At 36.8% G+C, this 15,213-nt stretch overlaps 1 protein-coding gene across 8 annotated transcripts in view; it reads right to left on the bottom strand.

Moving 5' to 3' along the window:
• NETO1 (neuropilin and tolloid like 1) overlaps positions 1 to 15,213 on the bottom strand; it is a 105,475-nt gene that overhangs the window by 37,729 nt on the left and 52,533 nt on the right. For all 8 annotated transcript variants that reach the window (XR_010836738.1, XR_010836739.1, XM_067014579.1 and 5 more), the window contains exons 5-7: positions 11,750 to 11,791; positions 11,504 to 11,631; positions 2,381 to 2,609 (exon numbers count right to left, since the gene is read on the bottom strand). Coding sequence is in view for 6 of the 8 variants with exons in the window: in XM_067014579.1 (XP_066870680.1) it covers positions 2,381 to 2,609; positions 11,504 to 11,631; positions 11,750 to 11,791 (399 nt within the window). In the remaining 2 variants the exon portion in view is untranslated. The remainder of the gene's footprint in view (positions 1 to 2,380; positions 2,610 to 11,503; positions 11,632 to 11,749; positions 11,792 to 15,213) is intronic.

The following is a 15,213-nucleotide window of genomic DNA, read 5'->3' as shown; positions in this document are numbered from 1 at the left end:
GTCAAGGCAGAAAAAACAAAATATCGTAACAAAACTGCATAGGCAACATGACACAGAGGATTAATTTGTTTCAATCAAAGCTTCCTGTAAATTTATGAGATAATCACGGCAACTGCTACGTAATACTCAAATGAGCGTGTCCATCCATCCACTGTGTAGGAACATTAAGTGGCTTGCTTAGGGAGAATACCCTGTTTCTTCTGGATTAGTCACTGAAAGTTCACCCACTTGAATGACTTCCAGAGATCATTTAATTACAGAATGAAAACTCCGTCATTTAGCTCAAAAATATCTCTAATGATATATACACAGTATGATATAATTCACCATTTCTTATATAAGCAGAATTGTAAAGTCTCACAGGTCTTAACGTTTGAGATGAAAGGGACCTTAGACGTTAGCTAGTTTTCCTTTTCCCCTATCCAACCTAGACACTTCCCCTACACCATTCACACCCAATGAGAACCCATTCCTCATATATCCTTCTGTGGAATATCCTCTGTGGGAACCCATTCAATTTTGGAATATTGCAGCTCCCATGATCTAGACATTGCTTCTTCCTAAATTACACTCAAATAGTTTCCTATAATTAATTTAACAAACATTAATCCTACCTCTCTAACATTAATCCATATCACCCACCTAAGTCTAACGTAGTTACCTGACATTTTGAAAAAAAGAAATCTGTAAGATAAACATTCCTTCTCCTTTGCCCTTTTCCCATGATTCTAGATGCTTCTGCATCCTGGTCAGCCTCTTCTAATTGATGACTCTCCTCCTCAGTAATAACACCCAGAAGAGAACTGGCTATGCAATTGGCATTTTGACCAGTGCAGCTTCCTACAGGAGTATCTTCTTTGAGCTGCTTATTGCCATTTTCCTTAATATAAGCCAATACTGCATTAGATATTTTTTGTCAAGTATTTTAAAAAGTATTGGCTTATGTTGAGTTTGAATGCAATAAAACCTTAGGAATTCCTAGGAGTCAGAGTTTCTTTACTTGATATATGAAACGTAAGAATACATATTTTAATTTATCCTTACTACATTTTATGGCATAGCTTTGATAAAAATTGCATATTTTTGTGATAGTTTTAAAAACCTGATTATATCAACTAACATATTAACTAGAACTTAAATTAGAAAGTTCTCAATCTGTGATTATCCAGGTGTACACTCTGCACCTCTCCAAAGGCACAATCGACCGGATATGGTAAAGCAATCATCGGTGAAAACACCAAATGTGCTATCTTACAGCCTGAATTTCTTCAAATTCTAAACAGGAAAATGATGAGCGTTTTTTGGCCAGATACCTTGCTGAAATAAAGATGCACTCGTTCTAACATTTTGATCAACTCCTGAAACAAAGACATAGATAGCAACATGCGGTTGAAATCTGCAATAATCTTGGGTGGGAGATTTAACATACTCTGTGATGGTATCAAGGTTTAGAAAGACTGAGTGACATTCAGTACTTCTGGGGCCCTAGAATTCTCCAACTGGGTAATTAAAGAGCGACTTAAGGCCCAAACTGTTTATTGATGATACAAAGTAATCGTCTAATACATTTAACATTTATGAATTGAAAAAACAGTGACTGCTGTACCTATCACTGAGAGATCCTTGACATTTCACAAACATTTTGTCTTTTCTCTTTTAAAAAAATGTATAGTTTCAACTGGTAAAGTGTTGGTTCCTTAAAGGTGAATTTCTTAGGTTTATTTTTCATTTGTATAAATTTATTAAACATGAATTATTCAAAGCTTCTAAAGGACAGTTCAAACATATATCTATTACTATAATTCATTATTTGTTAGAACATGATTTTCTAAAATTTCTGTGCTTTGCCCATAACTCTGGGTGTCATCCATTGGGCCGTTTAAACTATTTTCTGGAACTTTTTCTATTTACTCTCTTCCCAAGCAGTTCTCCCTCTTTGCCTACTTTGATAGGAGCTCTGTAGTCACAGACCTATTTGAAATCAATGGGACAGCAAGAGAACCTTAGCAAAGAGAACCTACCAAATATTTCTATTTAGGGTTTTAAGACTTAAACTTCATTGGAAGCTGCTGCCTCAGTTCCATAGCTTGGTAAGAGCTAAACCAAAGACAAACAAAATCCATCATTTCCCAATTGAATAGTGTGAAGTGTCTTAAGCAAGGCTATGATGCATATGCTGATATAGGTCATCAAAAGGTAATATGCAATTCTCCTGTCCCTGGACCAAAGTGAAGGAAAGGGAATCTCAGCGATGTGAAAAACTTACGAAGGCTCAGCCTGCTGTGCTCAAACTGCATGAAGAAAACACCATTAACAGTTTATGAGATTTGCATCATTGGACACATCTGAAGGATAAACAGTGAAGTGTAGAGATTCTTACGTTCTTGAAAGGATGTGAAGAGCATCTGAAACCGGCTGTTGCGACTGCCCTCGTCCGCCCACATGCGGATGACCCCGAGACCTGTACGGAGCATGACGTCGTTGGCCACGGTGCTGCAGAACTTGGCTTTCAGATCCTCCACGGAGCTGCTTCCATCATACACCGCCACAAAATTCCTTTTGCACTCATTTGAATTCTGCATCTCATAGTCCAAGAATCGTAAGTAGATCTGTAAAACAACAAAGATAGGATAATTTCCCAGAAGGAATTTGGGAAAGTAGTTCACAAAGCACCAGAACTTCCTTCCTCTTTCTGTCTCACAAGACAGTCTTGATTGCAATCAGTCTTATTATTTTTTCTCTGTGGAAAGTAAAGAAGTATGACTCAGATCAACTTGCGTTTAAAATTGTTTTCAAATGTTATTGTCCTTTCTTTAGGTAAATGTACCATTTCCCATAGCTGAGTATTTTTACACAAATGATCCTTATTTCTTCTCATAACTTATCTGGAATCAGTTATTAGTTTTCATACTTACACAGTTTTATTTTAATCAGCACAAATGTGTTTTAAATATTCCTGATACATTTTTTTAATAGTTCCGTGGCTTCAATTGGCTTCCAAAAATGCATGGAAATAAATAATTTGTACTAATATCAAACAAAGCCAGAAATGGTTTCAAAAGACAGTCTCTGATTTTACTTTGTTTAGATTATTTCACATAACTATGCTGTTTCATTTTTGAGGTTCAGAATATTTTAAAAAGCACAGCTAAATCTATGACCATTCTCACCGTAACAGGGTCAAGGCATTTTAAGTCCACATAAATAAAAATTCAATTAACACTTAATGTGTAAAAAGTACTGTATAACCTACTTTATAGATTATTGTTAAATACTCCCAACAACTCTATAAAGTGGCACATTTTATTGTCATGTTAAGGAAATGCAGACTCGGATGGTATAAATTGCAAATTAGATACAAGTTCCTTCAAACTCTCTAGTCCATAATCCTTCCACAATATTATATTGCTTCAGACATACTGTTTTAAGAACAACAGATATTAGTTGACTCTGCACAAATGTGCATTAAAAATCACAAACAATTAATTCAACCAGTGATAAATATTTATGTATAATGGAGTACTACGCAGCCATAAAAAAGAACAAAATCCTGCCATTTGTGACAACATAGATGGACCTGGAAGGTATTATGCCTACATGAAGTAAGTCAGGTGGAGAAAGACAAACGCTATGATTTCACACATATGTGGAATCTATAAAAGAAACAAACAAAATCAAACTCTTAGAAAAAACAGATTAGTTGTTACCAGAGGGGAAGTGAGTTGAGGGTGGGCAAAACAGGTGAAAGGGGTCAACTGTATGGGAATGGATGGTAACTAGACCTGTGGTGGTGACCACTCTGTAGAGTGCACAGGTGGTAAATTATAATGCTGTACACCTGTAACTTATATAATAATAATATTAAAAAAAGAATGTTCACTCCTCCCACTTCCCAACCACAGCGGCATGCTTCTCCCTTTGCGCTAAAGTATTTTGAACATATTTTAAGCTTTAGTTACAGGTTATATGTACCTTTTGCTAAACTGTGTGTTCCCGAAAAGCTGGGGTGGTGGTGTACTTGTTTGATTCTTAGTATTACACCACGTGCTACGTATGTTAAGCACGCACTCCCTAAAATTTGCACGGATGTACATTTAACGGCCTGCTGATTGGAAATTCTGTTTTCTTTATTCACTTCATTTTTTCAGCATCTGTCTCATATTTATTGGGCACCTATACACCAGACTTTGTTTTGAGTGTCACAAATCACGATAATTACATAGAATAATTGACATTTTATTATTTGCAGTAGAAAATGACATGCAATAATTTTCAAAACAAGGTATTTATAACTCTAAACTATGACATAAAGGCATATACGTCATATGTCGCAGACTAATAAGGAATTGAGTGTAAATAAAATGTGAGTCCCAAGGCAGGAAATCCTCATATAACTCTCAGGAGGAAGAACAAAAAGAGAAAAATAGGGGGAAATGGACAAAACTAAGAAACAATGGAAAGCACTGTAGTTTCATTATGCTTTGCATGGTGAGCAGGTTTTCATGTATATGCAATCTGTAACATCTCAGTTGGAAGCTATCCCCAAATTCCCAAATACTTTGATACTGACTTTAAATTAACTGCCATTACTGCAATCTTATAAACCATGCAGCCTAAGAAAGCCTGCCCGTTCTTCATTCCTCCATCATTGCTTTGTTTTATTCTATGAAAAGTTCAAATATTACTCATGTAGCCCATCTTGGATCCACTCTTCCCAACCAAATGTTACATTCCTGAAAATTATCCAGAAAATTCCAAATTGTCCACCCTAGGAAGGCATATCTGAAAATGTTAAACCTTCCAAGTTTCTACTAACTGGTTTGTTTTTCAAATTTTCACAAGGATTTGTAAAAAGGAACTGGGTCTGTAGTTAGATGACCTTTACCAGGAAGCTGGAGCACAGGAGACAAAATCGCTTGCTCAAGGAAAATAAGTAAATCAACGTGAGAGCCTTAAATAGTATTAAAATCGGCCAACTTTTGTTTTAAAGAGCTCTTCATTAGCACCATCCTGAATAAAAGTAAACAAATAGAAAACACTATAAAAATATAAAAAATGTAAATACCTATAAAATCTAGGTATTCTTAGAAAGTTAAAAAGTTGTTAAATGTAACAAAAATCAAATATATATCTATATTCTCAAATACTATACAGACTCCAACATAGTTTATTAGACCTCAAAAGAATACGCAATTACAATTGTAAACATACATAGTTACTAACAGGAGAAAACACCGAGTAGGGTAACTGAAAACCCCTCCCTCCAATGTTCTTACAAAGCTATAAAAAGCAAACACCATCCCCAGAGAAAGAAAATAATGTAACCGTTTGACTAATTCAAGAAAGAAAGATATTTGATCCTGTGACATTTTCAGGTTGAGTGATTCAGTGGCCGAACATCTCCGAACAATTATTTCAGAAACACAACTTAACATACTAACTTAGTATTTGCATCATGTACTGGCAATAACTTAAGAGCTAACGCATGATTTCACTCAAATCTCTCAACAGTAATACACGCTGTTGTTATAACTACTTTAAAATGAAAAAACACACCAAGGTTTACAAAAGCTAAGTAACTTTCTCAAAGTGACACAGGCCCTTTAGTAATAGATTTGTATTTAACTCAGATATGCCTGACACTTTTCTCCTTAGTATCAAACTATGCAGCCTCATATCATTTTTTTGAAAATTTTCAAAGACCGATATTCCAGAAAGAATGTTATAGTCTCGAATAAAAACAAACTCCTACAAAATCGACAAATAAGCAAGCAAAGCAAAATCATTTCTATTTTTCTGAAGGCGCTAAGGAACATATTGACGATTGAGATAATGAACAACATTCACAGAAAATAAATGTGTGTCTCTGAAGTAAATGGCTGTCTTCAATTTTCTTTAAAAAATAAGATTATCTTATAGAAGAATACCACTGTAGTTAGAAAGACAATTTGCATATTTGGCCCATGTTTTCTCATTTGACAGTTCTAGAGAGTGTGAACTTCCACGGGAGGTGAATGGTTTGCGTTCTTACATGAAGGGCAATGGCTGAAGTCTAAGAACCTTCTGTATCTAAAGACTATTCTTATTAGACAGAATACTATTCATAGAGGAAGTGAACGATTACAGTCACTAGATTTTATATATTCACTTCTGAAGCATTCAATCATTTAAAAAATTTTTTTTAATAGTTTAAAAAAAAGAAATAAAATATCCCAGTGGGTATTAGCTTTACTGGGTACAGAGCTGTTACTGCAAAAGCCAAATGCCATTAGCCAGAAAAGTGATCAAGTTTTCCCACACTAGCTATAGTATATATCATATAAAAACCCCCCCACATTAGGATTTAAATGATATCTCATCAGCTTAAAGCTTGTGCCATAATATCACTAAGGGGAAGAATGCCATATGACAATGTTTTTACTTAAGGTAGAAAACCACAGAGAGCTTGTTAGTCTCTCTGCTGAAGAAAAGAGAAAGTGATCAACAGAGTCATATATAACTCCAGTAAAATAGTCAGATTACAATCGCCTCTCCGTGAATCATTTTGTTGCATTCTTCTTTCTAATCAATCACAAAGAGTTTGAGCTGACAAAATGATTTATTGAATAGGACGTGGGAGGCTTCAGAACACATAAACAATTTCTAGTAATATCTGTCTTCCAAATCATGCTAATGTTGACAGCAGAATCCCTTTCGTATACTTAAAGCATGTAAATCTAGCCAACGATTTACTAAGTTAACATACTTACAAACGTGTAATACCAACCATTCAACTGGCTCTCTCCTCTCATGTCACAATGATATGCAAAATACAAACATTGTTTGGCGCCATTATTTAAGATTTGCCAGAAAAATTTTCTCCATGATAAATACAAATTAAATACACCACAGTCTGAGAAACACTAACCACGGTTTCCATATTGCTTTACACTTGGATAAATAAAGCTACATTCTAAAAAGCGTGTAGCTCAGGACTTCTGTGGTTGCTTTTCATTTGTGGCTGGACCTGCCAGGCCTTATAATTTTAGGTAGGATATCCCATGAATCTAGAGGGTAGCACTTTATTTGGAGGAAAAAAACAGAACATCATACTATTGAAAAAACACACACCCCACACAACAAACCCAAATACAACCATATTAAAATGATTTTCTGGCATGCACAGACAAGTATCAAAATATTTCAGGTCCATCTGAGTAACCCTCCAAAATCTGATGCTACAAAACTGAGATTTCATGTAAAAACAAAGTTGAACCCTAACACTGGTAGTTATCTAATCAGTTAAGATTTTCAATCTGTTTACCCAATTTTTACTTTCATTTTGGAGATGATAAGGGCAGACTCAACCTTTAGAATCCCTAAACTTACCATTGTCATCAATTATTGTTGCTACCCTTCGCCTGTTGCATGCATTAATTTCCTCCTTGATCCCATAACAAATTACCACAAATTGAGCAGCTTTAAACAATGCCCATATGTTATCTATAGGTTAGAAGTATTGGTGAGCTGGACTGCGTTTTTTTGCTAAGGTCATATGAGGCTGAAAACTCAACTTCACTATAAAAGATTGATTTATTGTGTTTGTCAAGTTTTTCTGTTTTTTATCCTAATTTTAATCAAAGTATTTTCAATTAAGTAACGTTTAAAAATTAATTTGAAGTTTTAAATGATGGGTAATGAATAAAAGCTAGTTTTATTCTCCCAAGACCTTAATCATCAAATTAATTATCTTCATGTATACACTTTTAAAAGTCTTTTGACTTATTTATTTTCTCGTCTTAACAAATTGGACAATTTCTCCAAATAGTGTGGTTTTGTGACATCACACTGGACTTCGAGTCTGGACGTGGAGAACTGGCTTCAGCCCTTTTACTAACTAATCAAATATTCAAGCAGTTACTTATCACAGATTCGTCAAGTTTGGGTCTTAAAAGGAGTTTAATATTATCTATGCCAAAAAACTACTTGACTTTTTCATTATTATACAAAATCCCTGCCAAACTTTACTTGGATTCCTCCCATGGAATCTCATTTGATCTTTGGGCATCTCCATTATTAAAATAAAAAAACAAAAACCTTCTTTATATTGAATATTTCTCTAGATTCAAGCATACAACTAAATTGCAGTACTTGAAAACATGCAGGTTAAGCCTTATCCTCTTATTTCTGTCGCCTAACAGTCCTTCAAAGGTTTGAAGATTGTCACCATGTCCATTTTTCTAGCTATATATGCATCAGTTTATTTCTTCTACAAGTTTTAACTGAATGACAGATTTTTCTTGGTACTGGGAGAGAAATAAGTCTCAGCCCTCATGAAATTAACATTGTTACCACGATTGGCTCATCCAACGTTCTTCTCTAGTGGTTCTTTACTGGACCAGATCCAGAACTAGACATCATGATACTCTCCTACTCGAATCTGTATGAAAACCAAAGCGTTGCTTACAGAGGCATATTTCGACATCCCATCGTTAACCAACTTCTCTGTCCCGACTCAACAACGTATTCCTCTGTTAAAGGAGCACGTCAGTAACGGATTTCCAACTTTCTTTCTGGCTCTGGTATTCCAGTTTCTAAGAAATCTGGGTTAATCACGTTCTAATTAAAGGTGATCATCTGTATTACAATTCTCAAACGAAGGAAATATCAGATATTGTATTTTCTGTTTGTGAAAAGGCTGAGAAGTAATATACACTTGATGCAAATTTTTTTTTTTTTTTTTTTTTTTTTTTTTGCGGTACGCGGGCCTCTCACTGTTGTGGCCTCTCCCGTTGCGGAGCACAGGCTCCGGACGCGCAGGCGCAGCGGCCATGGCTCACGGGCTTAGTTGCTCCGCGGCATGTGGGATCTTCCCGGACCAGGGCACGAACCCGTGTCTCCTGCATCGGCAGGCGGATTCTCAACCACTGCGCCACCAGGGAAGTCCTGATGCAAATTTTAATAGAACCCCAGTAAGCTGTTTAGCACCTTCATTGTGGAATATGTTTCTGTCACTAGTTATGCAAATATCCGCATGAGCCATTTCAGGTTTAACTTGTGCTTTGGAGGCCGCTAAGAACTCCATATAAATAGAAAGCCCACACAGGCCGTCATCTCCAGTTCTTGCTTTTCTCGACAGTTATTCAAAGCCACTTCCTATCCCCTAACCTTTAATTTAACAGAGAAAGGCTGTCACAATAGAGCCATCTTTGTCCAGCTCTGCAGGCGGCTTCCCCTTTGGGTCACAGAATGCCAAATTCTGTAACAGGCAGGTACACTGGGTATTGTTGTTCTGCAATTGTACAGAAGACAGTCTATTTACCAGCTGGAAGGAAATGGTTGTGTGTTTGCAATTCCATAGAAACTGTCTCTTTGACACTGACTGAGGTGACAAAGGTGCTAGTTATGACCATGAGGTGGGACTCAAATATTCCCTGTTGAAAAAAAAAATCTAAAAAATCTTTCACTCATAGAGTTTAAGGAAAATAAATAGCACATGTGAACCCACAGCTTATGTGAGGGAGCACAATGAACTGCAATGTAGCTCTCACATTATCTTTGTAGTGGGTTGGGTTTATGTCACCAGTAGCCTTGGATATTTTTTTGAAGGAGGAATCACTGTGTCTTTCTTCATAGCGCAATTCACTTTTTAAAGACTTGTTCAGATGCAAAGAGACCTGCAGTGGCAAAGCTGGAACTTGGACCGTGGTCTGAACCCCCATAACCAGAAGTTTGGGGAAAGTGTTCCACACTTCCAAGTTATATGCAAACCCCAAAGACATATTCATGGGAAATCAAGTGAAGAAGGACAAAAATATTTCCTGAAATACCAACTCCCTCAGAGATGAGTTTTATTTTTCCCTCATCCTAAATATCCAGCCATCAAATTCTTTTGTATCTAGCTTGAGGTGTTAACACCTCTGTCATTTCTAGACAGGGAAAATCTGTTATTCAAAAATGCAGATCTGATCACATCACTTTCCTGTTTCACACCCTTCCAGGTATCACTAGTGCACTCAGGATAAATCCGGGCTCTTTAGGGGAATGGACAGAGCCCTTCGGCTTAACCACTCACCTCCAGAGTTCTGCTTTCATTTGGTCACATGCAGTTACTTTAATTCCTGAAAAAGCAGGCTCTCTTACGATCCCATGACCTTACAGATGCTATTCACTCTACACGGAGAGTCTCCCACCTTGTCTACCTGACAGCACCATTTCTCATTAAGATTCAGAGGATGCCCTGCAATGCAATTTGATTCCACCTTTGATGTTCCTCACCAGCTATATGTGGTCTTCTCGCTCACTCTACTACACCTTATAAATACCTTAATGATCTTGTCATAGTCCATGGATTATTTTGATACATAGTTGTCTAAGGATTAAACTGGAAACATGAGGACAGCGCAATTTTTCATTTCCTCAGCACAGTGCTTGAGAGTTTATAGCATCACTGAGTCAATTAATTAAATAATAAACTGTTTCAATCTCAATAAGTGGGCAACTCCAAATGTAATAAATAAGTAAAACTTGGTTGTAACTATATTCTATGAATGAAGGATGACAATAAAGGGAGAATAAGCGAATAGACACTCTAAACCTGTGACAGGTACTGGCACAAAATTACTCATCCCAATATTTCTTAAGATACATCCATAATAGAATGAATAGGGTTGTTCTAAACAAGTGTTTCCAAAACAGTGATCTGAGTCTGAATCTGGCCCACAATACATTTAGTTTCACACATCTGATGTTTCCCACTTTTAAAATTTATCATCAACATTTAAAAATCAAGGTAATCAGGGACTTCCCTGGCGGTCCAGTGGTTAAGACTCCACGCTTCCACTGCAGGGGGTGTGCGTTTGATCACTGGTCGGGGAACTAAGATCCCACACGCCGTGCAGCATGGCCAAAAAATTTAAAAAAAAAAAAAATCAAGGTAATCAACATAAATTCTAGATTTGGGACATATTATGAAGAAAATGGAGGACTTGGTGATGCTGGACCAACATTTTCTCATGATGATCGTCAAGGAGTTTAATAGGCAGTTAAGGACCTGCTGTCCCTTTTTCATGGTCCTAATCACCACTGTCCCTCAGCCCTGTTGCAGGTTTATTTTATATTCCAGAGACACATGACTTTGTGAGCCCTGGACAATTTCTTCCATAGATATGATTTGAGGTTAAAAAGCAAGTAAACTACAGATACTGACAATAAGGACATAAGTTATGCTCAGAACCATAATTTATATATGACATTTCAATGCATTTTTCAGAGAGGTAGGTTTACCCCAGAGTCTCTTCTCCAGGTTATCCAATGAGCTCTTCAACATCCTCTCCATATTATTTATGACCTTGAAAGTTACATTAAACAGAGGAAGACGATTTGCAATTCAAAACTAAAAGAAAATGATAGCTTATGATTGCTCTCTGAAATGAACAAAGCATGTCCAGTTGGTTCAAAGCAGTGCACACTGGAGACACTTTGCAAGCCGACTGTCAAACCTGCATTTCACCTTAAGACTGACCTTGGATCGTGGAGGTGCTCGGATGTACCACTTGCAATCAACGGCCTCGCTAGCAGAAGCTTTGCCTTCCTTCATAATTTGTATAGACTCCACAATGCCTTCAGGGCCGCCCATCTCAAACTCACACACTAAATAACGAAATGCCAAACAAACATACAAAAACGGAGCTTGAGTAGTAAACCGAAAGTATATATCATAGCAGAAAACAAAGGCCTCTCAACAGTATTAAATATCTATTTTACCAACCTGGTAATGGTTTCAAAACTCCAAGGTCCTTAAAGTCAGGATCTTAAAAATTGAGAAAAAGACAATTAGTCTTATTCTGCATTTGTGACTTAAAATGAGGTTGAGTAAGATACCATTAAATTATTCAGGAATCTGCCTTATAAAACATGCTAGGGGAAATTAAATGATTAAATAAAAAGTGCATGATAATGTTAAGACTGAAATCGTAATTTACATAACGTAATATTATTACTACGGGATTTTTATCAATTAAAAGAAGCTATTTGAAAAAACCTTCCCGTGTCATCACTTCATCTAATAACCAGGTAAAAATCTTACTCATTTTCTTTATAATCAGACAACAGATGTTTTTGTAAAATGTATCCATAGACAATTCAAGGTTTGGGTAAACTTCCATCTCTTCTAGATACAATTATTTTGTCTGGTTTAAAAGATTCAATTTCAACTGAAATACTGGAAGCACAAAGTTAAGATGTAAATCCTAGGGCCCTTCTCCCCTGGCTGACGCCCCTATCCTGTTTCCATCAAATCTTCTACCGTCACTTTTCCTCCTGTGCTGGTTTTCAAACTACCACTCAGTCTTCTGCAATGTCTTCTCAACATCCAGTCTCTCCCCGGTCTTTTCAATCTACTCCAGTCCAGGTGTCTGTCCTTCTCTGATCATTTGTGCGCTTCAGGGAAGCTTCATTTATCAGGAGCCTCTGAAACATCTTAATTGTTATAAGCCAAAAATGGTAGTTTCATTTCCATTTCCTGGAATTGATTGTGAGGTCGGTATACAGCCAGGGTAACATAAAGGTGAGCCTACTGGAGGGTTTCTGAGAACGCTTTCCTTGATAATAGACATAAGGCAGGACTCAAGTTGTGGTCCTGTTTGTGTTGGCGCCTTTGGGATCATGTGTGGTGGGCGACTTGTGATGTTGACAGATGCTAAGGTAAGAAAATGCTGACTCTTACGATGGACAGAATAGAACCATGGAGAACTGTGAGTCCTTAAGAATATCACTGGGGCACTGCATTCACCTCGTCTGGAGTTGCACTTCTCTGGGTTTCTTGCTTTTTGGAAACAATACACATCCCTATAGTCTCAGTTACTTTGAATTGATTTTCTCTTGTTTATGGGTGAGGGCATCAGAGGCTATGATTTATCTTGGAGACACATGGTATTCAATATAAAAGATGATTGTGAATTTTAATTACTTTTTGCTACTATGGTATTAGTGATGAATCAAAAATCTTACAAAGTTAGAAATGTTTCATAAGACACCACTCAATAATGGTCTAGGGCTGAAATATGAAAGGTTAGCACTCTTTCTGGATAGAATTAGTTCTGGATATTAAGACCATGTGTGCGTGTATGTCCACGTGTACCTAAGTGTGCTTCCTAGTGCATCCGTGTGTGTGAATTCACCAAATCCATAACCGCAGGCTGATTTCACTAGGGTACTCATCGTCACCACAGATTTTTGTTTCTACTGAGTAAAGAAAATATTTAATTTTTTGTGTGTTTGTTTCTAAACAGTAATGTGCACTGATCTGTCGAATCTGAAAGTCCTGGATTGGTCCCCCTACAATTTAGTTATATCACCTATTTAGATTCACTTTATTGCAGGACACTATTAGAATACCAGTGGTAATAAATTTTGAATCAAGATACAAATTCCTTTGTATAACTGTTTTGAAAACAGTTCTTTTGCTTTTTTGGAAAAGAAAGACAGAAAGAAATACGTGTATGCAATATCCATGAAAGAAATAGAAATGAGGGCAACATCGTTTCTTTGGATCAGGCCTCCTCCTGGCAGAGATTTTTTTTTCCTTCATCTAAATCAATGGATGTTTGGTTATTCTTTCAAGAAATGTATATGTAATACCTACTATGTACAAGAAAAGAACAGTTTGGTATAGAATTACTCAGATTGGCTGTCACAATTAAGCAGTTTTATTGGTATTGAAGAGACCCACCCATCAAGCTTGCCGACCCCAGTTAACTGGATTCTTTATTATTTATTATATCCTTTTTACTATTTTTCATAATGATCATTATTGTTACTCACTATCTCCTTTTTGATGAGAATGCTTCAGCCTTGCATGGCTGTTGCTATGATTTTTGTGAGAATGTTGTTAATATTCTACTCTCTAGTTTGAAGGTGAAGATTTGTCATTTTTATAACTCATGCTAGACAACGTTGAGAGAAATTCCAGTTCTGAGAATTGAAAATGTATTTTTGTCATTGTATTAATGGTGAGAGCACTGACTGTTTTAAAAAAAAACTCTTTAGGAAAAAATCATTTCTGCAATTCCATTTGAATTAGGCACCAGTAATATCACGATCACAATAACACGTGGCCCCTACGAGCTGTAAAATAAACGCCAGAAAATAAATGACACAATTTTAAAAAATAGCCTACAATGAATTTAAGGGTATTGAGATTGACTTACTGCTTCAGGTTGTCTAGGACAATGACATAAATTATTATGTAGAAGCACAATGACCTTGGACTTAACGGTCATCTACTACTCTACAGCTCCCCAAATCTATTCTCCACTAAGCAACCTGAATAAACTTTTAGAAATAGAAATCAAATCATGAAATGCACCTGGCTTTCCATTGTCCTTAAGTTAAAGCCACAACTCTTTGTAATGGAGTATAAAGTCCTGTGTGTTCTGGCCCCAGACCACCTGGGCCAACACACCCTAGACTGCTAATCTCTGCTCTTTCCTCTCAAAACACATGGACCCTTTCTATTTCTACAGCATTCTAGGCTGTTCTCCTCCTCAGCAATTTGATCTTGCTCTTTTCTCTGTCTTCAGTATCTCTCCCCGGGGCTCTGCACCTGTGAACCTTTCTCATTCTTCAGTTCTTGGCTCAACTATCTCTGAGGAAAGGTCTTCCTGGATGACCCTCTCCAAGGCAGAGTTGACTCCCACTTTCTTTTCTCCCTTCATGGTTTCTTTTATCACAATTCACTATTATTTTGCCAATTGTTAGCTTTTTATTGACCACCTACTCCCACTAGACTATAAAAAAGTATGCTCTACAAGGGCCTTTATGTCTATTCTTCCTCCCTTTATCCAGGACCAAGGACACTGCTTGGACATAGTGCGTGCACAATAAATGTTATTGAACGTTATTGAATTTACATTACACCGACTTGATTTTCTTATATTGTTGACATATGTACAATGCTTTATACCTACACTTTTCCAATTCAGAGGCTCTCACAGGAAATCTATCAAATTAGGTGCTATATTCAAGACTGACCTCCCATTTACTAAACCTGCATCTTTTTCTTCCTGGCACACAGCTGACTATGTTTCCAGCCTCCCTTGCAACTGGGGATACCATGTCTAATGAAATGTGGACAAAGTGTTGAAGTTTACTTGAAGGCTGGGCTCATAAAAACTTCTTGAAAAAATTATCCACTCCCACTTTTGCTCTCCCCTGCTCGACCTCAGAAGGCAG

The sequence above is a fragment of the Kogia breviceps genome, chromosome 15 (genome assembly GCF_026419965.1).
Source record: "Kogia breviceps isolate mKogBre1 chromosome 15, mKogBre1 haplotype 1, whole genome shotgun sequence".
NCBI classification, from domain to species: domain Eukaryota; kingdom Metazoa; phylum Chordata; class Mammalia; order Artiodactyla; family Physeteridae; genus Kogia; species Kogia breviceps.
This window is presented reverse-complemented; position numbering and strand designations above follow the sequence as displayed.